The sequence below is a fragment of the Sus scrofa genome, chromosome 1 (assembly GCF_054392235.1).
Source record: "Sus scrofa isolate SSC_HxYL_T2T_F1_AM1 chromosome 1, Sscrofa_HxYL_maternal_Yorkshire_Landrace_v2.0, whole genome shotgun sequence".
Classification (NCBI taxonomy): domain Eukaryota; kingdom Metazoa; phylum Chordata; class Mammalia; order Artiodactyla; family Suidae; genus Sus; species Sus scrofa.
The window spans coordinates 122,511,083-122,537,023 of record NC_139383.1 but is presented as its reverse complement, the minus strand read 5'-3'; the positions used below and the strand labels follow the sequence as shown (position 1 = coordinate 122,537,023).

The window sequence follows — 25,941 nt, the reverse complement described above, 5'->3', positions numbered from 1 at the left end:
GACTAGTATCCATGAGGAAATGGGTTTGATCCCTGGCCTCACTCAGTGGGTTAAGGATCCCAAGTTGCTGTGAGCTGTGGTGTAGTTTCCACACGTGACTTGGATCCCACGTTGCTGAGGCTTTGGCGTAGACTGGCAGCTACAGCTCCAATTAGACCCCTAGCCTGGGAACTTCCATATGCCTCGGGTGTGGCCCTAAAACAAAACAAAACAAACAAACAAAAAAAATGTATGGAGTATAGAACAGTCTCTGACCACAGTGTAATTAAGCTAGAAATCAGTAGGAAAAAGTAGAGACTGTTTGGATCAGAAAATCATAATGAAACTTAAAGGACACAACAACTAAATCTATGTCAAAACTTGTGAGATTTAGCTAAAACAGTTTTGTTTTTTTGCTTTTTAGGGCTGCACCCGTGGCATGTGGAGGTTCTCAGGCTAGAGGGTCTAATTGGAACCACAGCTGCCAGCCTACGCCACAGCCGTAGCCACGCCAGATTAGAGCCATGTCTGTGACCTACATCACAGCTCACAACAACACCGATCCTTAACCCAGTGAGCAAGGCCAGGGATTGAACCCAGGTCCTCATGGTTCCTTATTGGATTTGTTTCCGCTGCGCCATGACACAACTCCAGCTAAAACAGTTTTTAAAGGGGGTTTTTTAAACACTAAATTCATATATTAAAGGATGATAAAAGACTGAAAATTAATGAGCTAAATGTCTTGAGTGAAAGTATTAAATAGAAAGTAAATATATAATAAAGAAGATTAACAAAGCTAAAATTCTTCAAAAAGGTTTTTAAAATGATAAACAAAATGAAATTTTAAAAATATGTCATTTAATAGCGTAAGTTACTAGGAATAAATCTAACAAAAAGATATGTAAGACCTCTATAGGGACAGTTTTAAATTTGAGACAGATTAGAGAACTATGTAAACATAGGTCTCTACTCTTCCTAGGTTTTTGATTTTAAGATAACTTATGAAGATGTCAATTCTCTCTAAAATGAATTATAGTTTCACTATAACCCCAAACAAAATCCCAGCAGATTTGTGGGGAGTAGGTGTGGAATGTGACAAGTTGATCCTACAATTTATATAGAAATGCAAAGGACCAGGAAGAGAAACCAAGATATTCTTGAAGCAGAACAAGTACGGAGGACTTACTCTTCCAGACACAAAATGTTTTAAGTATCGTAATTAAGAATTAGACCAATGGGAGTTTCTTGAGGCTCAGTGGGTTAAGAACTTTACATAGTGCCCATTAGGATTCGATCTCTGGACTTGCTCAGTGGGTTGTAAAAGATAAAACTGCAAAAGTTTGAGAATATGTTTCTTACCTTAATGATAAGAAAGGATTCCTAAAACAATACACAAATTCAGTAACCATAAAGAACATTGGCAAACATGAATACATTAAAATTGAGACTAGTGTTTGTCTAAAGAGATCCCAAAGAGGGAGTTCCCGTCACGGCTCAGTGATTAACAGAGGCGACTAGTTTCCACGAGGATGTGGGTTCGATCCCTGGCCTCGCTCAGTGGGTTAAGGATCTGGTGTTGCTGTGAGCTGTGGTGTAGGTCGCAGATGCGGCACAGATCTGGTGTTGCTGTGGCTGTGCCTAGTCCAGCGGCTACAGCTTGGATTAGACCCCTAGCCTGGGAACTTCCATATACCACAGGTGCAGCCATAAAAAGCGAAAAAAAAAAAAAAAAAGAAAAAAAAAAAAAGAAAGAAATCCCAAAGAGAATAAAATCAAGCCACAGAGACTAATTGCAATTTATATAATGAATAAAGGATTAATATCCAGAAGGTATAAAGAGTTTCTGCAAATAATTTTTTTAAGATAGACAACCTAGTAAAAAAAGGAGCAGATGACTTGAACAGGCACTTCACAAAAATGGATCCCAAATGGCCAGTAAACATATGAACTAGTTATCAGGGAAATGCAAATTAAAACCAAAATGAGATACTATCATACTCTAATCAGAATGGCTAACATCTAGAAGTCTGACAATACTAAATGTTGGAAAAGATAGGCAGTATGGAAAGTTCTCATTCCATGCTGATGATAATGTAAATTAGCTACCTTCTTTGGAAAGCATTTCCGAGTTATCTGGTAGAGTTGAGGATAAGACCCAAGAACTTGACCAGGTGAATTCCCTGGAGAAATGCTAGATTTGTTTAACAGGATAAATGTAGAAGAATGGTCATAGCAGTATTATTTGTCATAGCCTCAAACTAAAAACAACTTGGAAAACCACCAAAAGATGAATGAGTAAATATAGTGTATTCATACTATGGAATGCTATAGAACAATGAAAATAAATATAGAACTGCTGCATACCACTAGATACCACTATCTAGCATATTATATATTTGCTTGTTTGATTTATTGTCTTTACTCTAGAATATATACATTATCAAAGCAGACTATTTTATTCACTGCTGGATCTGCAATTTCTCTAATAACACATACTGCATAGTAGTGCATGAAAGGCATCCAAATGAAGTAATTGATGAAATATTAATGTAGAGATTCTGCCTATGAAAACTTGAAATCCTTGTGTTGCTCACTGCTTATCTATAGAAGTACAGCTGATTTTTTTTTTTCTTATTAGGTCTGCACCTGCAGCATATGGAAGTTCCTAGTCTAGGGGTTGAATAGGAGCTGCAGCTGTCAGCCTAAGTTACAACCACAGCAACACCAGATCAAGCCGCATCGGCAACCTACACTGCAGTTCATGGGATTATGCTCTCAAATTGTTTCTTAAGGGTCTAAGTTTTCAATGTAAGTAAAAACTGGAATGCATACTCTTTTCTGCCATTTACATAGGGTCATAGCCAAAAGATCTACTTTCAAAAAACAGCCTTATTTGGCTCTGCATCAGAAAATTGACAAGTGGAGAGTTCTCTAGTGGCCTAGCAAGTTAGGGATCCTGTTTTGTCACTGCTACAGTATGGGTTCGATCTCTGGCCCAGGAACTTCCATATGCCATGGATCTAGACCAAAAAAAAAAAAAAAAAGAAAGGAAGAAAGAAAAGAAAACTGAAAAGTGAATACATTTATGTTTTAAAAGTTAACATGGAATGTTTAAGATATGTAAATAACATTTTCAATAAATCCCTGCTTTAACTTATTCAGTTAGCTGTTCTTCAGTCAACCATCAGTCTCACTTGCATGGTTTAGAGGCTTCTACCATCCTAGAATTTTGTAGGAACAGAGAAAATAAATTATAGCCCAAAGGAATTGTTCTCAAATTTTCTATGCAGCATGGAATGAAAACTTAAGATACTTGAGAAACTGCATGATCCTTGAATTCTTTTAGCTTTTTGAAAAGCTCCCAGTTTGAAAACCATTGTCCTTAACTATTGTGCAGATCTTTCAATTCTTGTGTTCACAGAGTAGGTATTCAAGAAGCCCATATGGATGTGGAAAGAAAACATTATCCTTATTTTTTATATCACTCAATTATTGTATTAATTTAAGTACATGTAAATAACTTATAAATAAATACATTTTGGGGATGGGAAGGCAATCAGATTAAGTAGTTTCAACAACAGAAATATTCCTCTTCAGTAGTCAAAGTAAAGTATAATGGAGGGAAAGTAGAGATGCCTAGTTTTATTAAAGCTTAGAACTTTGAATTTACTTTTCTACTATACTTCCACAGACAAAGATTAAATAAGAATCATGAGGCAAATACTTTCCCTTATTAATATATATTAACTCTAGGAAAATAACAGTTAAATCTACTCATTATCTCTGTTATACTTTGCTAGAAACTAAATAATATGGGAAAATCCTGGCAATCCCATAAATTAACACTTTTAGATTTGCCTTGCTTTAAATGCAAACTTTTTTTTTTTTTTTGGTCTTTTTAGGGCCTCACCCAGAGCATAGGGAAGTTCCCAGGCTAAGGGGTCAAATCAAACATGGAGCTGTCAGACTACACCACAACCACAGCAACTCGGGATCCAAGCCATGTCTGTGACCTACACCACAGCTCACAGCAGCACCAGATCCCCAACCCTCTTAGCGAGGCCAGGGATTGAACCTGCGTCCTCATGGATAATAGTCAAGTTGGTTACTGCTGAGCCACATCGGGAACTCCAACATTTGTTTATTAGTTTTAAAAAAAACTATTTTCTTAATTTTCTGCCCAAAATAGTTTACTTTTTTTTTTGGTGTTTGTTTGTTTGTTTGTTTGTTTTTTGTTTTGTTTGTACCCTGCCCATGTCAAAATTCCTGGGCCACGGCTTGAACCTGAATCACAGCAGTGACCCAAGCTGCTGCAATGACAATGCCAGATCCTTAACCTGCTGTGCTGCAAGGAAACTCCAGTTTACTTTTTATTTTAATCACTTAAATGCATCTTTACAATCTTAAGAAATGAAATTGCATATAATAATCCAATTTTATTATTTTTTGCATAATTGAAATATAGGTAAGCAATATTTTTCATAGTATAGTGAGCTATAAACAAAATTGGAAACTGTTGTGTTGATTTCAGTGCTACTTTTTTCAAAAGTAATAATTTTATATTTAGTATTGTATTAAAATAAAACCCTAAAGACTGATATGGGTTTCTTTGTTATTGTTTTTAATTTTATCTCGATTAGTGAGACAGTCATTTGTTTTCTAGATTGCTGACATTGTAAGAGCTGTTGGTAACTGCAGCTACAACCAACTAGTGGAGAAGATCATCTCTTGTAAGCAGTCAGACAATAGTGAGCTGGTTAGTGAAGGTGGGTGAGTGCTGCTACTACCTGACTTATTCTTCGCAAAATAACTTGTCTTACAATTTAGAATCTCTTAAATGTCTTAAATACAACTTCTAAAAAAATAAAAGTAATGCTACTTGTGGGAATTAAAAAGAAGTAATTATTCATAAGGTGCCAGTGAAAAGTTCTTCTTAGAACCTTTTCACTTGTCTTGTAAAATCAGGCCTGGATTTTAATAAAAGTCTTTGGAATCACATGATGTCTTTGATATGGACAGTTAGCGTGGGGTTACTGAGAATTATTTTGTAAATAGAAGATGATTATTTGGGACCACCAAAGGAACTTTATCATTTATCCTAGACACTTCAGTTGATTGAGATGTGTGTTATTGTACTCATGTGTTTATTTTAGTAGAACTATGCCTTATATTTCAGTACAATATAGTATATTTATGCTCCGTATTGGATCAGAGTACACCTCTGATGATCAATTTCCCTAATTCTTAGCTAATTAAGAATTGCTAAATTCATCAACATAGAGGCAGTTTCTTTTCTTTTTTAAGTTGTATTCCCGTCAATGGAGGGAAGAGCAGATTTAAAACCAGAATACCATCAGGAGCTATAGCATTTGGGTATAACCTCCCCAACACACACTGCACATTTTTCATAAATATACACAAATACTGAGACTACTATTTTCCTTGGTTTGAAGGGTTAACCAAAAAAGAGAAATCATGAGAAGCAGGCGATGAGCTTCATCATTCTCTCTCAGACACACAGTTCTTTTACACGAAGTATAATAAAATGTACAGTCACTACATTTTAAAAAATTAAAACCAAGTGACTACAAGAGTGCATAAGAACATAAAAAATAAGTTATATACATGAATCTCATATTGATTAATAAGAACCCAACTAATTATACTACTCACTTATACAGAAGTTTAACATGTTAATGCAAGAGGCAAGTAGCAAGAAAATACATGGTATTTTAATTTAGGCTCATCCTAGTCTTTTACTTGCAATAAACATATAAGTATATAGGGCTATTGATCATTGATTTGTGTGACACCACTTTCACTACAATTTTAGGCAGCATAGTTTAACTTTGGGGGGAGAGAGGAGCAACAAAAGCTGTTACAAAACATGTTTCCCCTCAATTAACAAAATTCCGTTCACTAGAACTTTACATTCTTTATCCAAGCTCTCATTACCATAAATATTCCTAGAAAGCAGGCTTTAAAGAAAATATCCATTTGTGGATTCCTACTTTCTCAGTAACTTCTAGCATGCTATTCAGTAATAATTGGGAGAACAATAGAACCCAGAAAATGTTAACAGATGGAATTATAGCCAATAAGTAATATTTGGGTGAATGTATTTATAAGGTAGGAAGCTATGGGAAATACTGTTGACATCATTTTTCCCAAGCAAGGCTGCGGTGTAACAGGGACTTAATACACTAACAAAATGAACAATAACCAAGAAACGGTCCCTTTATCGGGTCTCCTTTTTCTCAACCTGGTTTTACAACTATTATTATTATTTCTTTGACGTTGATTCCCTGGGATAACAAAAAACTACAGCTAATTTGTATACAATTGATAACTTGAGAAGAATATCTTTGTAAAAGCAAGGAAGGAGCCTTCCTCTTTAATGGTTTAGAATTTTTAGATAATATATATCAGAACTGATTAATACCTTGATGTATACATTTTACAATGGCAAAATTTTATTTATCACATTTCCATACCAAGGAAAAATTATATATGGAATTCAGTACAGTTAAAAAACTAAACTAGGTTTTTGTTTATAAGAAACTACAAATATGTAGTTTGTTTGAAATAAGCATTCAATCCCAGTGGCTACTTGTATAAAGCACTGTGAAATTATTTAGGAAGTAAAAGGCCACAGTGAAAAAAAAAAAGGAGTTCCTGTCATGGTATAGCGGAAACGAATCCAGCTAGGAACCATGAGGTGTGGGTTCAGTCCCTGGCTTCGCTCAGTGGGTTAAGGATCTGGCGTTGGGGTGAGCTGTGGTGTAGGTCACAGATGCAGCTGGGATCTGATGTTGCTGTGACTGTGGGTAGCCTGGCAGATGTGGCTCCGATTAGACCTCTAGCCTGGGAAACTCCATGTGCCATGGGTGCAGCCCTAAAAAAGCAAAAAAAAAAGCCACAAGTGGACATATTTACTTATGAAATGTAGCAATTAGCTTTTTTCCATTTTCTTCATCATATTTTCTTGGGTATGTTTTTCAACTGAAATAGTCTGCTTTCTTCTTCTATTTAGCCTACAATTGCAATTTTCCTTCTGAATCAAAATATTCCAAAGTGTTTTATTTCTAATCCTTCTTTATTAAAAATTATTGAAATGTGGTCTTAGATGATAATTACTTATTTTTTTAACAGATTCAAATATTTCATCTCCATAAGGTACAGAATACAAGAAATATTTTTACCATCGTTCCTTTTTGATGAAAAAAATATTATTTAACAGTTAAATATAATTAGATATACTTTTTTTTTCTTTTTCTTTTTCTTTTTATTTTTATAGCCACACTTGCAGCATATGGAAGTTCTTGAGCCAAGGGTCAAATTGGAGCTGCAGCTGCTGGCCTACCCACAGCCACAGCAACACAGGATCTGTGCGGCACCTCTGACCTACACCACAGCTTTCTGACCCACACTGCAGCTTGTGGCAACTCCAGATCCTTAACCCACTGAGTAAGGCCAGGGATCAAACCCACATCCTCACAGATACTATGTCGAATTCTTAAGCTGCTAAACCACAACAGGAACTCCAAATTAGATATTCTTTCAACTTCTTTCAGAGAACATTCATTTTCTTTTGATGGCAATACTTTGTAAGTAAAAGTACAGAACTTTTACGTGTACATAGAGTACTTATTATTTGCTACCTCCTTTCTGTGTTGATACTTTTGAATCAAGTTATAATGATGGTTGTAGCATGGCAGCAAAATTCAACAAGGAAAAAGCAGTGTAGCACCAGCTGCCAGACTTGACCAGAGCTGGTCATTTAATTCCAAATGCCCTCTCAGGTATAATTTCCTCCTTAACAATTTTTTCTAGGTAAAAAATATGCTTAAGGAAATTATTGCAGCATATTTACTTATTCAGATATTGATTGAGTCTTTACTGTGTGCCATAACCACTGACAATTATAGTTTGAGTTCATATTATTTTTTTTATTTTTTATTTTTTTTGTCTTTTTGCCATTTCTTGGGCCACTCCCACGGCATATGGAGGTTCCCAGGCTAGGGGTCTAATCGGAGCTGTAGCTGCCAGCCTACGCCAGAGCCACAGCAATGCAGGATCCGAGCCTCATCTGCAGCCTACACCACAGCTCACAGCAATGCTGGATCCTTAACCCACTGAGCAAGGCCAGGGATCAAACCCGCAACCTCATGGTTCCTAGTCGGATTCATTAACCACTGCGCCACGATGGGAACTCCCATATTATTTTTGATTAAATAATATTGGTTTCCTTTTCTTTTTCTCTTTTATTTTGGAAAAAAAAACCCTCAAACTGTAAAGTAGGAATAGCACAATGAATGTATGAATATATATATGCTTTATCTAAATTCACCAATTATTAACATATTGAATTTTTGCCATTTTTCTGAATTCACACACACATACATTTTTTTCCTAAATCATGTGACCATTAATTGCAAATACCATCACACTTTATTAACTCTCCAGTATTTATCTCCTAATTACAAAAAAATTTCCTATATAATCGCAATATAATTATCTCAGTAAATTTAGCACTGATACAATACTTTTATCTAATATACTGTTCATATGCAAAATTCCCCAATTGTCCCACTTACAGCTTTTATGTTTTTTCAGTGTCGGCTCCAATCAAGGATCATTTAATTGTTATATCAATTTAGTTTCCTATAATGTAGAACAGATCCCTATCCTTTATTCCTTTTTGATCATCTGTGGTGTTTATACTTTTCTTTATAGTCTATGCCAGTTTTTCTAGCTGTTTTTTGGACTAGTCCTCAATGTGGGTTCAACTGATTGTTTCTTCATGAGTAGTTTGGGTTCTATACTTTTTGTCTTTCCTATTGCATCAAATTAGGTAGCACATGATGTCTGATTCTCTCATTATTGCTGATCTTCAAATGTGATTAAGGTGATATTTACCAGATTTTTCGTTGTTGTTGGAAAGATGGCCCTTTGCCATTTGTAATTAAGTAATTAATGAAATTATGCTTTAAAACTCCGTAATTTGTTTAATTAGTTATGAAAAGTTGAAACTAGATTAGGCTTTTTAATATTACACTAAAATCACGCAGGTGTCACTGTTTAAGAGTTGGCTGAAGAATTAGGAAACATTTTTCTCTCTAAGTCTAAATTAGGCTTTGCTCTATGGTTTAAGGAGAAATAAAGCTCATTTTCCATTTATAATAATCAGCACTAAATTTTTTAACTTAATACCAATAATTCTCCTCGGTTCCATTTTTCACTTTGCTATAACTAGTTTTATGTCCTTGAGTAAGTTGTTTATTCTCTCTGAATCCATGTCCTGTTATATAGAAACAAATAGCTGAGAAAGACTTATCTAGTGTTAGATTTTTGGAATTTCATACACGAAAGTTATGTGCTATATGTCCCCTGAATTTTTGTGTCATTTTCAAAGCAAACGTTTTGTAGAGAGGATGTTGTGTGAATGAGGTGTGGGTGGGGCATTTGGAAACATCTTTCTGAAGAAAATGTTTAGTTACATGGATAGTATAGACAGCAGTGGTGCTTCCCAGCACAGGCATAATGCTTATGTTTTAAATACTATTAATTATAAGTGCTTTAGTATAACTAATACATTCTACTTAATAACTCAGTATTTAGCAAAGTAATAATGATAATTGTGTGGGGGGGTCTTATTTCTAAATGTATAAACCAAGTAGTTGCAAATGTGATGTAAATTTCCTTTGGCTGTGGCCTTTTGTATAGCTTTCTGCACTTTCCCTCCTACCTTACCAAGTCTGTGTAATAGGGATATATTGGTAACTTTTTACAACCACTTTGCCCCCCTAAAGTTCTATGGCTGGACACTAAAAGTGAGGGATGGTGAGGGAGTGGAATAAACCTATATTAATACAGCTGTCTCTGGCCCTACCAAGTTTATTTTCAATTTCTGGTTGAGGCATCAGTTTCTTAACACAGAGTCATCTTTACTCCCTATATCTGCACCTCCCTGCTCACCTATAAAACTATTTAGAGCATTCTCCTTCCCCTTATTCCTTATTAAAGAAGCAGAGCAAAAGGAAAAAGGAGGATAAAGAAGGAAAGAGAGAAATACAGGCTTTTAAAATATTTATACGATTGATTCTCATTATTACTGATAGTCATGTTCTATAAAGTTGCTGTGAACAATGAATTGGTAAATATAGTACCAAACCACTGCTCCTAGGGGAAACACAAGATAGGTTCATGTGAGCCTCTGGTCTCAAGATTTTCATCAACTGATCATAAATAATTGTGTTTTATGTGTGTTTCTGTGTTGAGATCCCTTATTTAATATATGTTATTGATCATTGACATTAAACTCATATCCAACAGCACTATAACTCATGCCTGACTGAAACTGCAAAAATACATATTTTCTCCATAAGGAACATCACAACCTTTATGCACTTAGGAACTAGCTTCAGCATTACACTTGGGGGCCATTTTATACAGTAAAAATCACCCCCCCAAAAACATGAAAATGTGGCATTAAAAAGACCATGAAAATGACACTTGTTCACAGTGTGAGAGCTGAAACAAGAAGGCGCAATGTTGCCTGTTTTGACTTCACTGGGGAATGTGCTTGTTAGGTGACTCAATTTTTCTTTGCTGCTTTGCACATATCCAGGAATGACCCAAAAGTGCAGCAGGTATTGATTTTGTAGTTATAAATTTTAGCCAGTAGGCAAATTTGCAGATATAAACCTATGTGAATAATGAGGATCAACTGTATATATATCTACATATACGTATCTTTTAAATTAAATCCTAGAAAAACTTCATTATATTTATTTTTCTTTTTCTCTCTCTCTCTCTTTTTTTTTTTTTTTGTCTTTTTGCTTTTTCTAGGGCCGCACCCATGGCACATGGAGGTTCCCAGGCTAGGGGTCGAATCAGAGCTTCATCCGCCGGCCTATGCCAAAGCCACAGCAACGCGGGATCCGAGCTGCGTCTGCAGCCTACACCACAGCTCACGGCAATGCTAAATCCTTAACCCACTGAGTGAGGCCAGGGATTGAGCCCTCAACTTCATGGTTCCTAGTTGGATTCATTAACCACTGAGCCATGACAGGAACTCTAATATATTTCATTATGTTTTGAAAACAGATGATTTCCATTTCTAAACATAATGTATCCAATATAATGAGTGGCATATGCTGGAGGAGATTATCCCACTGTTTTCTGTTCAGTCTTATGCCTACTTTTAGTTTTAAGACAAGAATTGAGCAGTTTGTGAATTGAGAATTATATAAGATCTTTGTCAAAATCTTAACTCAATTTCTTGAGGCTACTTTAATTTCTAAACACATATCCATATGTAGCTGTTAACATACAGCTTTTGCTTCTACCTATTTTAAAGTTGCTAACTCTTGCCTTATTTATTTCAATGGGTTTTAGTTTTATTGTGTCTTTGTTACTGTAGGCCACATGAAATCCTTTTTGAAAGTAGGCATGGTATAAGTAAATATATTTACTGATAAAAAGAATTTCACATAACTGTTTTCTTAGCCTGGAAATGTCTATAGATACATCTTCCATAGCAGAATTAGAAAGAAGACTCTCCAATTTGGGGCCATCATGTTATAGTAGAAGTCTTATTTTGATTGGCCTTTCTTCATACTTGGAACACAATGTAAATAGAAAAACGTTTTAATTTTGAAATTATTTTTCCATCTAATATTATGCATTGGTTCCATAGGCTTTGTAGCTGAGCAATTTCTAAATAACACAGCCACTCAACTGACATACCATGGATTATGTGAACTAACTTCAACGGTTCAGGAAGGAGAACTTTGTGTGTTCTTTCGGAATAATCATTTTAGCACCATGACCAAATACAAGGTATGATACAGAAACAGTTATTGTTATTCTAAACTAAAGGAGCTTAATTTAAAGATGTCTTATGATTTGTTTCAAATTTTTAAAAATTTAGCATAATATTCTTTAACCATCAAATTATGAAGGTAATTATTAATTAATTCTTTAGGATAGAATGGAATTAGCAATATGTTACTTCAGTTTTTTGTTTTATTTAGATCTCAACTCCTTTTTCACAAATTACTACTTTAAAATGTATTTATTAATTTCTTTCTAAGAAAAAAAAATAAGCCCTAGAGATAGAACTAGAATCACTGCTAATGATGCATGTTTATATGAGAGGGCTGAAGGAGTTTAGATGAAAGAATCAAGATTTGTGTTTATGATAATGTTTCTTATTAAAGTTATCAGTGTGACTTTAAATTCTTTTTATCATGCCATTTATGGCTCTGCCAAAAAAAAAAAAACTTACTAATTCATCCCTTTTATTATCTCTTCAGCTCTTCCATTCTTATAGATGCAACCTAATTCTGCAGTTTATTAACTTATCCCTAGACTTCTGTGGTAGAATACTGTTCTGATCATGTCAATAATAATAGCAAAAATATTCATAGAACCCAGTGCCTAGAGGATAAAAATGCAAGGTGTTTTCTACTATCCCCCTGTGCCAACACTTTGCTTCAGCCATAATGGTCTGTCACTCAAAAATAATCTTCCATCTCCATACACACTTATGCTTTCCCATTTCTGCACCTTTGATACCATTTCTTACTCCATAATCCCTGTGAAAATTCTCCTTTTTAGCTTTGCCTTCCCAAATTTCACTTGGCTTTTAAAAAGCTTTTCAATAGTAACTCTTTAGTAAAGCTACTTCTTCTCTTCTGAAACCAGTATTTCTCAATCCAGATTGTATGCTAGAACTACCTGGGGAGCTCTTTAAAAAAAAAAAAAAAAAAAAAAAAAAAAAAAAAATCCACCACTCTATCCAGTCTCTTGGGATAGAGCGTGATGGAAGATAATATAAGAAAGAATATATATATATATATATATATATATGTATGTACATGTATGGGTTACTTTGTTGTATAGCAGAAATTGGCACAACATGGTAAATCAACTGTACTCTAATAAAAACATGTATATTGGAGTTCCTGTTGTGGCGCAGCAGAAACAAATACAACTAATATCCATGAAGATATGGATTCAATCCCTGGCCTTGCTCAGTGGGTTAAGGATCCGGCATTGCCATGAGCTATGGTGTAGGTCACAGATGTGGCTTGGATCCCACATTGCCATGACTGTGGTGTAGGCCAGGAGCTGTAGCTCCGATTTGACCCCCTAGCCTGGGAACTTCCATATGCCCTGAGTGCAGCCCTAAAAAACAATAAATAAATAAATGAATAAATAAAATACTAGTGCTGAGAGCCTACCACCAACTCAATTAAATCAGAATTTCTGGAGGTGGGACCTAAGCAACAGTATTTTTTAAATGCTCCCCAGGTAATTTTAATATGCAGCTAAGGCTGAGGATCACTATTTTACCATTCCTTCTTATTTATTGTGGGCCATATCATCCTTACTTGTACTTATTGATAAGTACTTAGTTAACAGTTTTCTTTCCATGTAAATGTGTCTTATTTTTCTAGATGAAAGTAGCTTATTAAAGTCAGGACTTGGAGTTCCCATCGTGGCTCAGTGGTTAATGAATCCGACCAGGAACCATGAGGTTGCGGGTTCGATCCCTACCCTTGCTCAGTGGGTTAGGGATCTGGCGTTGCCATGAGCTGTGGTGTAGTTTGCAGACACGGCTCAGATCCCGCGTTGCTGTGGCTGTAGCGTAGGCTAGCAGCTACAGCTCTGATTCGACCCCTAGCCTGGGAACCTCCATATGCCGCGGGAGTGGCGCAAGAAATGGCAAAAAGACAAAAAAAAAAGTCAGGACTTGATATTTCTTTGAACACTTTAACCAGTTGAAATACACAAAGTGTGTAAAATAATGATTTGTTTGCTTATATGAGATTATTCAATAGCCTTAGCTCTCCTACTCCCCTGTTAGTTATATTAAGAGCTTATTTTGTATTATTCCCATATTTAAGCTAGATGTGTGTTAGATATGGCCCCAGAGTTATTTACCTCAAAATCAGAGTTAATGCAACACAGTAAATGCTGCTAGGTAATCTTACTTCACTTGATCTCTTCAAGTCCATGCTTTATTCATTCATTTAACAAATACCTATTCAGCATGACTAATATCTGGGTGTTCAGCTAAGTACTAATACTGCCATTTAAGGACCTCCTAGTCTGGCAGGTATAGATGTTAAGTAATTGTACAACAGCAGAAATTACTACAACTTTGTAAATTAAGTATAATTCAATAAAACTAAAAAAATAGGACTTCCCACTGCGTTGCAATGGGATTGGTGGTGTCTTAGGAGCACAGGAATGCAGGTTTGATTCCCCAGCCTGGCACAGTGGCTTAAGGATCCAGCATTGCCACAGCTGTGGTTTAGGTTGTGACTGTGGCTCAGATCTGATCCCTTTCCCGGGGAACTCCATATGTCATAGGGGGGTTAAAAAAGGGGGGGAAAAAACCTTAAAAAAATAGTTATTATTTGAGAGACACTCTGTAAAGTGTATATACAATATGCTGTGAGTGTTTTTATTAAGACTTACAACCTATTTGAGGATATCAGTAAAGACTTCCTTGAGAACATAATGTTTAAACCAAAACCTGATTGAAGACTTGGCTTGGATCTGGCATTGCTATGGCTGTGACGTAGACTGACAGCTGCACCTCCAATTGGACTCCTAGCCTGGGAACTTTCATATGCTGCAGATGTGGCCTTAAAAAGACAAAAAAAAAAAAAAAAAAAAAAAAAGAAAGAAAAAGAAAAGAAAAGAAAAATTAAATGAACTGAGATCTGAAAAATAAATCTAGGAGCTTATCAGTTAGCAATAAAAGGGGAAGGAGGGGTGTTAACTTAGCAGATGGAACATGTACGCAAAGGCCTTTTAAGGAGGGAAGGAAAGAACCTTTTAAGGAATTAAAGGACAGCCTATGTGACTGAAGCATAGAAAATAAGAGGCATGATGTAAGGCTCTAGTGATAGGTACCAGATTTTGCAGAGTTCTAAGTTAAAAGGAGAAATAGACCTTCGTCTCCTTATGGCCTAGTGGTTCTTTTTGTTCTCTCTCTCTCTCTTTTTCTCAGCAGGGATGAGATAGTTCAGCTGGAAAAACGTCTCTGGCTGTCATTGGAGATTGTTTCACAACCGTCCCTAATTAAGCTTTAGATGTTCCCTTTTTTATCAAAGCCATACCCCTGACCAGGAATGGCCAGTTATTACTTACCTAAATCTTCCTGTATGATTGGGATGGTGTTCCTCTCCTAGAGCACTTTCTACATTGGGTCTGTTTCTGGACTAAATATGAATTTCCATGAGAGAATAGTAGCTGAGAGAATATGTGCATTCTACTTTTCTCTGCTTCTAAGTTTTTCTTAGTAAACCTTATTCTATGGCTAAACAGTGTATTGGTAGTTGTGTATGTCTCCCTGCCCATTGTTTAACATTAAAGTACTTTGGTCTTTGAGGCAAGAATGGATTTGTATTTAGTTTAGAGGCTATTGTAAGTAAGAAATTGTAATGACTTTAACTAAGGTGGTAAAGAAATGGAGAATAGACAGATTCCATAGACATTTAGGAGATATAATTAACCAGATTTAGTGATTAAAATGTGAAATATAAGGAGGATAAAAGTTATTTCAAGCATCCTTTCCAGCCACAGCAATATGAAACTAGAAAGCAACCACAGGGGGGAAAATGAGGAAAAAAAAAAAATTACATGGAAACTAAACATGCTACTAAAAAGCCAGTGGATCAACAATGAAATCAAAGAGGAAACCAGAAAATATCTTGAGACAAATGACATTGAAACCTTACAGAATCCATGAAATTTAGCAAAAGAAGTTCTAAGAGGAAAGTTCATATCAATACAGGCCTTCCTCAAAAAGAAAGAAAGAAAGATAGACAGATCTCAAATAAGCAACCTATCCGACCACCTAAGAGAATTAGAAACAAAAGAACAAACAAAACCCCAAGGCAGCAGAAGGAAGGAAATAAATAAAATAGAGATATTTTAAAATAAAATAAAAAAAAAACCAAAAACTCAGTAAAACCAAGAGCTGGGTTTTTTCTTTTTTCCTTTTCTTGGGCCACTCCCGCAGCATATGAAGGTTCCCAGGCTAGGGGTCTAATCAGAGCTGTAGAGCTGTAGTCACGGGCCTATGCCAGAGCCACAGCAACATAGGATCCAAGCTGCGTCTGTGACCTACACCACAGCACATGGCAATGCCAGATTGTTAACCACTGAGCAAGACCAGGGCTCAAACCTACAACATCATGGTTCCTAGTTGGATTAGTTAACCACTGCGCCATGACGGGAACTCCACCAAGAGCTGGTTTTTTGAAGGGATAAACAAAATTGACAAACCTCTAGCCAGGCTTACTAAGAAGAAAAGACAAAAAGAGAGGGGGGATTCAAATAAAATAAGAAATAAAAGAGGAGAAATACCAAACAGTACTACAGAAATACAGAAAGAAAAAGAAAATGCCAACAAATTGAGACAACCAAGAAGAAAGGACAAGTTTTTATAAAGAGCCTGCTAAAACTGAGTCAAAAGAAATGGATTTTTTTTCTTTTTTTCTGCTTTTTAGAGCTGCACTTGCAGCATATGGAAGTTCCCAGGTTAGGGGTCTAATCAGAGCTATAAGCTGCTGGCCTACACCACATCCACAGCAACGTGGGATCCAAGCCACATCTGCGACCTACACCACAGCTTATGAATGTGCCATTTGTGTGATTTTTCTGTAGGAGGTATTCATCAGAGTGTAGGCCTGGTGAAGGTAGTTTGTTATTCTAGATTTGGATCGCTTCTCGGCCTTTTGGCTAAGATCAAGTGTTGTTCTAGATTTGGGACTTTGTTAAGTAGATGAAACGAAGAATAGAAGAGAAAGGAATTTAGGGACATGATGATATTGTCCAAAGTTATAAATGTTTGCCTAGATCAGATAAAATACCATTCTTTACAAGGTAGTCCTGTATATATGTGTGTATATATATATATGTGTGTGTGTGTGTGTGTGTGTGTATATATATATATATATATTTTTTTTTTTTTTTTTTTTTCCCTTTAAATGGCTGCACCTGCTGCATGTGGAAGTTCCCCAGCCAGGGACTGAATCTGAGCTGCAGCTATGACTCAAGCCTGCAGCAATGCAGGATCTGGGGATTGAACCAGCACCTCCACAATGACCCCAGCTGCTGCACTCAGATTCTTTTTTTTTTTTTTTTCTTTTATTTTGTCTTTTTGTTGTTGTTGTTGTTGTTGTTGTTGCTATTTCTTGGGCCGCTCCCACGGCACATGGAGATTCCCAGGCTAGGGGTTGAATCGGAGCTGTAGTCACCGGCCTACGCCAGAGCCACAGCAACGCGGGATCCAAGCCGCGTCTGCAACCTACACCACAGCTCACGGCAACGCTGGATCCCTAACCCACTGAGCAAGGGCAGGGACCGAACCCGCAACCTCATGGTTCCTAGTCGGATTCGTTAACCACTGCACCACGACGGGAACTCCTGCACTCAGATTCTTAACTCATGTACCACAGCAGCAGCAGGAACTACTAAGGTAGTTGTATTTTTATAGAGGGGATAAATGGGAACAACTATCCTGTGGACAGTCACCAGGGAGAATTGCTATTGTTTGCAATAGTGACCGCCAAACTGAAACAGTAGCACTGTCTTTTACTTTTTATTATGAAAAATTGCACACTTACAGAGATGAAATGAGACTAATTTAATGTGTTCCTATTACATTCATCACAAACTTTTAATAATTTTGACGTATTATTTTTCATCTTTTTAAATTTTTGCTTATACTTCAACATGTCTCTCTAAGCAAGAATATTTCCTTTCAAATCACAGTACCATTATTGCACCTAACATAATTATCTATCATTTTTAATATCATCTCATACTGAGTCCATATTTAAATTTCCCATTTGTCCCCCCACATGATTTTATGAATAGTTTGTTCAAACCAGGATTTAATCAAGGGCCATGTATTATATTTGGTGAAGTAACTTCTTTTTAATATGATTCCAATTCTGGGTTTTCCAGGAATCTTTTGGGTCTTTGGACTATCTATATATGCTTCATTATAATCCTCTCAGTTCTATCTCCTATAGTCCCATTAAACCATCTTTCTAGTTCTGAGCGGTTTTTTTTCCCTCACCTGCAGCATGTGGGAAGCTCCTGGGCCAAGGATTGACCCCTTGCCACAGCAGTGACCCGAGCTATTGCAGTAACAATGTCAGATCCTTAACCTGTTGTACCACAAGAGAACTCCCCAGATATGAAGGTCTTTAGATACTGCTTTACCTCTGGCAGAGTATTCAACGAGTACATTCTTTATGAGAATCATAGAAACTTTCCCTCCTCATTGACCTAGTGACTGATTAACTGACTTACAACAAAATCTATAATACTTTTTTGATTGTGGGTGTAGAACTAGAAGTCCTAAAGGAATACTTAATAAAATTTATGGAAGGGGTTTCTCCAGTGTGGTGTTCATTTTCTTCATAAGGAAATAAGGTAGAAGATTGTAAATTTCTTCTATTAAATCTGTTCACCACTAACATGATTGTTCTATACCATTAATTCCCAGGTTCTCAGAGTTTCCGTACTTTAGCCCCAGGGAACCTGTGATACAACAAGGATATAAATTAGGACAAACTAGAAAGCTGCTTTTTCCAACAAAATATGGCTACTTTAATACTGCATTAGATCTTCATAAGGCCTTCCAACATTTCACATTTGAAGGACCCTGAGATTTTAGTGCCATTTTATGCATTCATATTTAATGATCACTTTATTTTACATTTTCTTACCCTATGAACTCTTTGGAATACCTAGAGTAAAAACACAGTTCATCCCATGGAATCCCAGATATATTTCAACAAAAATAAATAAATTTGATATCTGGATAGAGTATTTTCTACTACAGATAAATATAGTATCTATAACTAGGGACTTGTAATAATAATAAACTTCTAGTCTATAATAAGTTGGCAATCAGTCAAAAGTATCTATAAGTCTGTTATTTTGTTAGTGAGGCTTACTTTGGCTAAGATTTGCAGAAAGGATCTTTATGTTTTTTGGTACCAATATCATATCATTTGCCATTATTGTCTCAGGACCAAGACCAACAAGGAAGTCCATGTTAAGACAAATAGGATTGCCTAGGAAAGGTAATCTCTAGTTTCTTCATAGGTTGTGCCAATTTCCTTAGGAATTTACTGAAATCTAACTTGTGTGTAAAAATCTTTCATCCTTTGAAACTCCAGAGATTTATGAGCTATGAGCTTTTGTTTGACCAAAAGAAACATTGTCTAGTACTATATTTCTGTTCTAACCCCTGTCTCTAGACTTCCGATAGAGTCAGGGGCAAATCTTCTGTTTGGTTGAACATTTTGGTGACTCTGTACATCAAATCATATTTCTAAAACTGGGCAAAGTATTCTCTGTTAACTAACTTTATGATTCCATTTCCATAGACTTTTTATTAGGCTTTCTGTCATCACAGAGTCATAGAGGATGTGTCAAACTGACTTTTTTTTCCTATTTTTATGCTTTTTTTCCTCTTTATTCCTGATTAATATAGTAAACTATCAATCAGCTTCACACTTCCCAACTATGATCTATGGTTTTCATTGCACAGCCTCTCGTGACATTTTCTCTGACAACAGATACCAATTGACTTCCTATTGTTGGAAAGTCTTCTTATCATTCCTGGTTTTGTGGTTTACTATTCCTAAACTATGGACTAGTACCTTTGCTCTTTCTTCCATTTTGGCAAAGCAATCAAGTGTAGCACTAATTAGTTATTTGTTGTAATAGCACTTTCCATGAACCCTTGATTAAACTGTTCTTCCCTCATCTGTGCATTGGCAACAAATACATACACACCCCCACTTTCTGCTATCACATATATTCCCTTTCTACATGTGATTTCATCTAATCTTGTACATCTAAACTGGGCAGATCATCTTGGCAAATCCACATTGAGCAAATGAGCCTATAAAGATCTGTGCTTTTCATCAGCCTAACTAGATGAGCATCTGAAAACAGCAGGAGAGCAGATATGCTAGTGAGAGAGCAGATATTTTCAGGGCCATTCCTGTGGTTCTAAATAGTGAGAAGACTTTTTATCCAGATAGGAAATTTGAAAGTATAAAAATGGGTTGTAAATAAATCCACACTTTCCTAGAAACAGACCCACTTAGATCTGTTCTACTTCTCAAGTTATCCATGTGATCATGAATATTAATCATATATATAACTCTCTATCCAAGATCTGGCTATTCTGGGGTTTTTTTGTTGTTTTTTTTTTGGTTTTGGTTTTGGTTTTTTTTTTTTTGCCTTTTTAGGGCTGCACCCATGGCATATGGAGGTTCCCAGGCTAGAGGTCAAATTGGAGCTGTAGCCACTGGCCTATGCCACAGCCACAGCCACAGCTACAGCCACACCAGATCCAAGCCACGTCTGCAACCTATGCCACTGCTCACAGCAATGCCGGATCCTTAACCCACTGAGCGAGGCCAGAGATCAAACCTGCATCCTCATGGATATTAGCCAGATTCATTTCCACTGAGCCATAACAGGAACTCCAGCTATTCTGTTTTATTTTAATGATAATGATTCTCCTCCACTTCTCTAATACTCCCTGCTTGCTTTAGAGTAAGGTAAACTTCTGATTCCTTGTTCCTTGTCTAGATTACTTCACTTTTAGATCTTTCATTAAATAATGACATCTGCCTAGTTATTTCACCACTGTGACTACCTGTGATCATCCCTTTCCCATATCGATCTTTATATCCTCTTGGTTTTAAAGTATCGGCATCTCTCTGGGTTATGTTCATAACCATAATCCAGAGGTTGGCTTTTATTTGTTTGCTTTTTTACTTTACATTTAGAGATTGGTTTGTATTTGTTTTGCTTTTTTACTTTACATTTAGAAGTTAGAAGTGAAAAGTAGTTTAGAAGGAGACACATTTTAAGATAAGTACTAGGAATTCCTGTGGTGGCGCAGTGGTTAACGAATCCGACTAGGAACCATGAGGTTGCGGGTTCGATCCCTGCCCTTGCTCAGTGGGTTAATGATCTGGCGTTGCCGTGAGCTGTGGTGTAGGTTGCAGACGCGGCTCGGATCCCGCGTTGCTGTGGCTCTGGCGTAGGCCGGTGGCTACAGCTCCGATTCAACCCCTAGCCTGGGAACCTCCATATGCCGCGGGAGCGGCCCAAGATACAGCAAAAAGACAAAAAAAAAAAAAAAAAAAAGATAAGTACTAAGTCCATGTTAAAGAAATGTTTGTCCATTCACTTTTCTCTTTGAGATGATAGTGAAAATTCACTTAAGTAAAAATTCACTTAGGATATATATATTTTTTTTTATTTTTTATTTTTTGTCTTTTTGCCATTTCTTGGGCCGCTCCCGCAGCATATGGAGGTTCCCAGGCTAGGGGTCGAATCGGAGCTGTAGCCGACGGCCTACGCCAGAGCCACAGCAACACGGGATCCGAGCCACGTCTGTGACCTACACCACAGCTCATGGCAACGCTAGATCGTTAACCCACTGAGCAAGGCCAGGGATCGAACCTGTAACTCATGGTTCCTAGTCGGATTCGTTAACCACTGTGCCATGACGGGAACTCCTTAAGATATTTTTAAAATGTGGTTGATACATCAAAAATTATCACTTTTTTCCTAAATTTTTAAAACGTGGGAAGGGGAGAGAAATATGGTAACAGTAAGAGAAGTGATTCTATAGTACAAGCAGAAAGCTCCATCTTTTATTAAAAATAAGGGGCAGGAAAAGAAGATAGATACACAAAGTAAAACAGATTTAGGGGCTATTCATGTGTCTTGCATTATACTAAGCACTTTACATTCATTATATCATTTAATTTTCACAACTCCTCAGTGAGGTGTGGATATTATTACTCCCACTTGACATCTGAGAGAACGGGCTTAAAGCCCTAAGTAACTTGCCCAAGACCATGCAGCTTGGTTTATCACAGGATACTGAATATTGAATATGGTTCCCTCTACTATACAGTAGGACCTTGTTGTGTATCAATTCTATATATAACAGTTTGCACCTGCTAACCCCATCTCCCAATACACCCCTCTTCCCCACTCCCTTGGCAATGATAAGTCTGTGAGTCTGTTTCAGACATAGTTTCATTTGTGTCATATTTTAGATTCCACATGTAAGTGATATCATATGGTATTCGTCTTTCTCTTTCTGTCCAGTCTGACTTTTAACTACGCAGTTTCAACAACTCTACCTCTCTGGGTGGATGAGAAAGATATTTGTAGATGAGATTGATGTTTGTTAGTGGGAGTAAAGTTCCTCCTTCAATTATAAAATATCTTAGAAATTCTTTGGTATCACTGCCTCTTTCACTTTATAAGAAAACTAAGGTTCAAAGACTTTAAATCATTAGAACCCAAGTTAATTAACCAAAAATATTGGGGCAGTGATTTTCTCTGGCTTCCTTATTTTTATTTTTTATTTTTTATTTTTTGGGGGCCATGTTCTTTGCTTATAGGAATCAAACCTGAGCCACATCGGTGACAATGCTAAGTCCTTAACCACTAGGCCACAAGAGAACTACTTTCTTCTGTATTTTAAAGGCTAGAATTACTTAATTTTTGTATTACATTATCAGCTTTTCTTCTATTTTATTAATTTACAAGTTGTGATAATATTGTATATATTGTTAATACAAGTAACTTATACCATACATAGAATTATCAGGGTATTTTAGATAGAATATGCTTTTATTCAGTCCTCTTTTGTGATCTAATTGCCCACTTTAAAAATTATAAAAAATTATCAAAATGGGGATATCCTATTGTTAAGAACCCGGCTTGGTGTCCATGAGGATATGGATTCAATCACTGGCTTACTCAGTGGGTTAAGAATCCAGCATTGCTGCAGGCTGCATCATAGGTCACAGATGCAGCTTGGATCCAGTGTGGCCATGGCTATGGCGTAGGCCTCCACCTGCAGCTCTAATTTGACCCCTAGCCCAGGAACTTCCATATGCCACAAGTACAGCCACAAAAAGAAAAAAATATATATATCAAAGTGGATTAAGGACCTGCTATAAGACTGGATACTATAAAACCCTTAGAGGAAAACCTAGACCGAACACTCTCTGACATAAACAGCAGCAATATCTTTTCAGATCTACCTCCTAAAGTAATGAAAGTGAAGTAAAAATAAACAAATGGGACTAATTAAACTAAAAGTTTTTGCACAGCAAAGGAAAACAGAATGAGAGAATAAAATTTGCAAATGAAGCAACTGACAAGTGATCAATCTCCAAAATATGCAAATACCTCATTCAGCTCAATATCACAAAAACAAGCAAATCAATCAAAAGATGAGCATAAGCTGTAAATAGACATTTCTCCAAAGAAGACATACATACAGCCAAAAAAAAAAACAGAAGAAAAGATGCTCAGCATCATAAAATATTAGAGAAATGCAAATCAAAACTACTATGAGGTACCACCTCACACCAGCCAGAATGAACATCATCAAAAATTTACCAAGAATGTATACTTGAGAGGGTGTGGAGCAAAGGGAACCTTCTTACATTTTGGTGGGAATGTAAATTGGTACAACCACTATAGAAAACAATGTGGAGATTGCTCAGAAAACTAAAAACAGAACTACCATATGATTTAGCAGTCCCACTCTGGGCATCTATTTGGAGAAAACTATAATTAGAAAAGATACATGCACGCCAATGTTCATTACAGTACTATTTACCATAGCCAAGACATGGAAGCAGCCTAAATATCTATCAACAGAGGAATGGATAAAGAAGATGTGGTACATATATACAATGGAATATTACTCAACCATAAAAAAGCATGAAATAATGCCATTTGCAGCAACATGGATGGACCTAGAGATTATCATATTAAGTGAAGTTAGTCAGACAGTAAAAGACAAACATCATATGATATCATTTTTATGTAGACTCTAAAAAAAGGACACAAATGAACTTATTTGAAGAACAGAAACAGATGCACAGACTTTGAAAACAAACTTACAGTTACCAAAGGGGATAGGTAGAGGTGGGGAGGAATGGACTGGGGGGTTGGTATTGGCATATGCACACTGAGGTATATGAAATGATTGGCCAATGGGAACCTGCTGTGTAGCTCAGGGAACTCTACCCAATATTTTGTGATAATCTATGTGGGAAAAGAATGAAAGAGAATAGATGTGGTGTGTGTAACTGAATCACTTTGTTCTACAGGAGAAATTATTACAACATTGTAAATCAACTACACTTCAATAAAACTTTACAAAATGGAAAAAATAAAAAATAAAAGAATCAGGAGTTCCCATCATGGCTCAGCAGAAACAAATCATGAGGATTCAGGTTTGATCCCTGGCCTTGCTCACTGGGTTAAGGATCTGGTGTTGCTGTGAGCTGTGGTGTAGGTGGCAGACATGGCTCGGATCTGGTATTGCTGTGGCTGTGGCATAGGCCAGCAGCTTCAGCTGCTATTTGATCCCTAGCCTGGGAACTTCCATATGCCACAAGTGCAGCCCTAAAAAAAAGACCAAAAAATTTAAAAATAAAAAATAAAAGATTCAGGAAAAAATTTATTAAAGTTATCTGGGTTTTTTTTATGGCTGTACCTGCAGCATATGGAAGTTCCTGGGCTAAGGGTCAAATCCGAGCTTCAGTTGCAGGCCTATACCACAGCCATGGCAGCACCAGATCTGAGCCACATCTGTGACCTGTGCTGTAGCCTGTGGCAATGCCAGATCCTTAAACCACTAAGTGAAACCAGGGATAGAACCCACATCCTTATGGACACTGTTGGGCTCTTAAACTTCTGAGCCACAACAGGAGCTCCTTGCTTCTTTATTTTTATATAATAAATGACATATTTTATACATTAATAAATAATTTATGAACTTAGTATATGCAATCCGTGTTATTTTTATGAAATTAATATTTTAGTGACTAGCAAGTGAGATCAGGAAGAAGATTTAAAGCTGAGAAAAGAAAGCTTTGACTAGGTAGTGTAACAGGAGTGTTGGGATACAAAAATACTCTTTTTTATAATTTTTTTTCTTTTTAGGGCCTCACCCACGGCATATGGAGGTTCTCAGGCTAGGGGCAAATCAGAGCTACAGCTGCTGGCCTACACCACAGCCATAGCAACACAGGATCTGAGCCGTATCTGCGACCTACACCACAGCTCATAGCAATGCCAGATCCTTAACCCACTGAGTGAGGCCGGGGGTTGAACCCGTGTCCTCATGGATACTAGTGGGGTTCATTAACCGCTGAGCACAGTGGGAGCTCCTGTTATTATTTTTAATGGGCACACCTGCAGCATGTGGACGTTTCTGGGCCAGGGACCAAATCCTATGCCACAGATGCAGTACTGCTGGATCCTTAACCCACTGTGCTGGGCTAGAGATTAAACCCATGCTGCCACAGAGACACCACTGGATCTTTAACCAGCTGCACCACAGTGGGAGCTCCCCAAAAACAAATATGCTTGATGGTGATTTAATTGTAGACACTCAGAAACAAATGGGCCTACTTTGTTCAGTAATATGCTAATACATGATTTGCTCTCTTATACCGCAATTATGTCAAGAAACTGTTGAGTAATAACCAGTATTGTTGACAATGGACAATTTATAGGCCTGTTTTTGAAAATTGTCAAGATCTAAAGGAGGGGGAAATTGAGGCTGATGGTCCATGAGAAAACAGATCAGCTATACCAAGAAATGATACCCTTTTAGTTAAAACTTACAAATAATCATATGCTGTGGATAATAATAGCTTTCAATAGGAGTTCCCGTTGTGGATCAGCAGGTTAAGAATCCAGTTTGTATCCATGAGGATGCAGGTTTGATCCCTGGCCTCGCTTAGTGGGTTGAGGATCTGACATTTCTGCGAGCTGTGGTATAAGTCGCAAACGCAGCTAGGATCTTGCATTGCTGTGGCTGTGGCATAGGCCAGCAGCTGCAGC

The 25,941-nt window shown here is 36.8% G+C and overlaps 1 protein-coding gene across 9 annotated transcripts in view; it reads left to right on the top strand.

Moving 5' to 3' along the window:
- The window catches only part of MINDY2 (MINDY lysine 48 deubiquitinase 2), an 87,477-nt gene that overhangs the window by 47,193 nt on the left and 14,343 nt on the right, over positions 1–25,941 (top strand). For 4 of the 9 annotated variants that reach the window (XR_014810433.1, XR_014810428.1, XM_021094552.2 and 1 more), the window contains exons 5-6: positions 4,643–4,745; positions 11,681–11,823. The exons of 2 other annotated variants lie outside the window; for them this stretch is intronic. Coding sequence is in view for 2 of the 7 variants with exons in the window: in XM_021094552.2 (XP_020950211.2) it covers positions 4,643–4,745; positions 11,681–11,823 (246 nt within the window). In the remaining 5 variants the exon portion in view is untranslated. Of the gene's footprint in view, positions 1–525; positions 1,720–4,642; positions 4,746–11,680; positions 11,824–25,941 lie in introns of those variants that run through there. 3 more of the 9 variants (XR_014810445.1, XR_014810440.1, XR_014810457.1) reach the window with 2 other exon arrangements.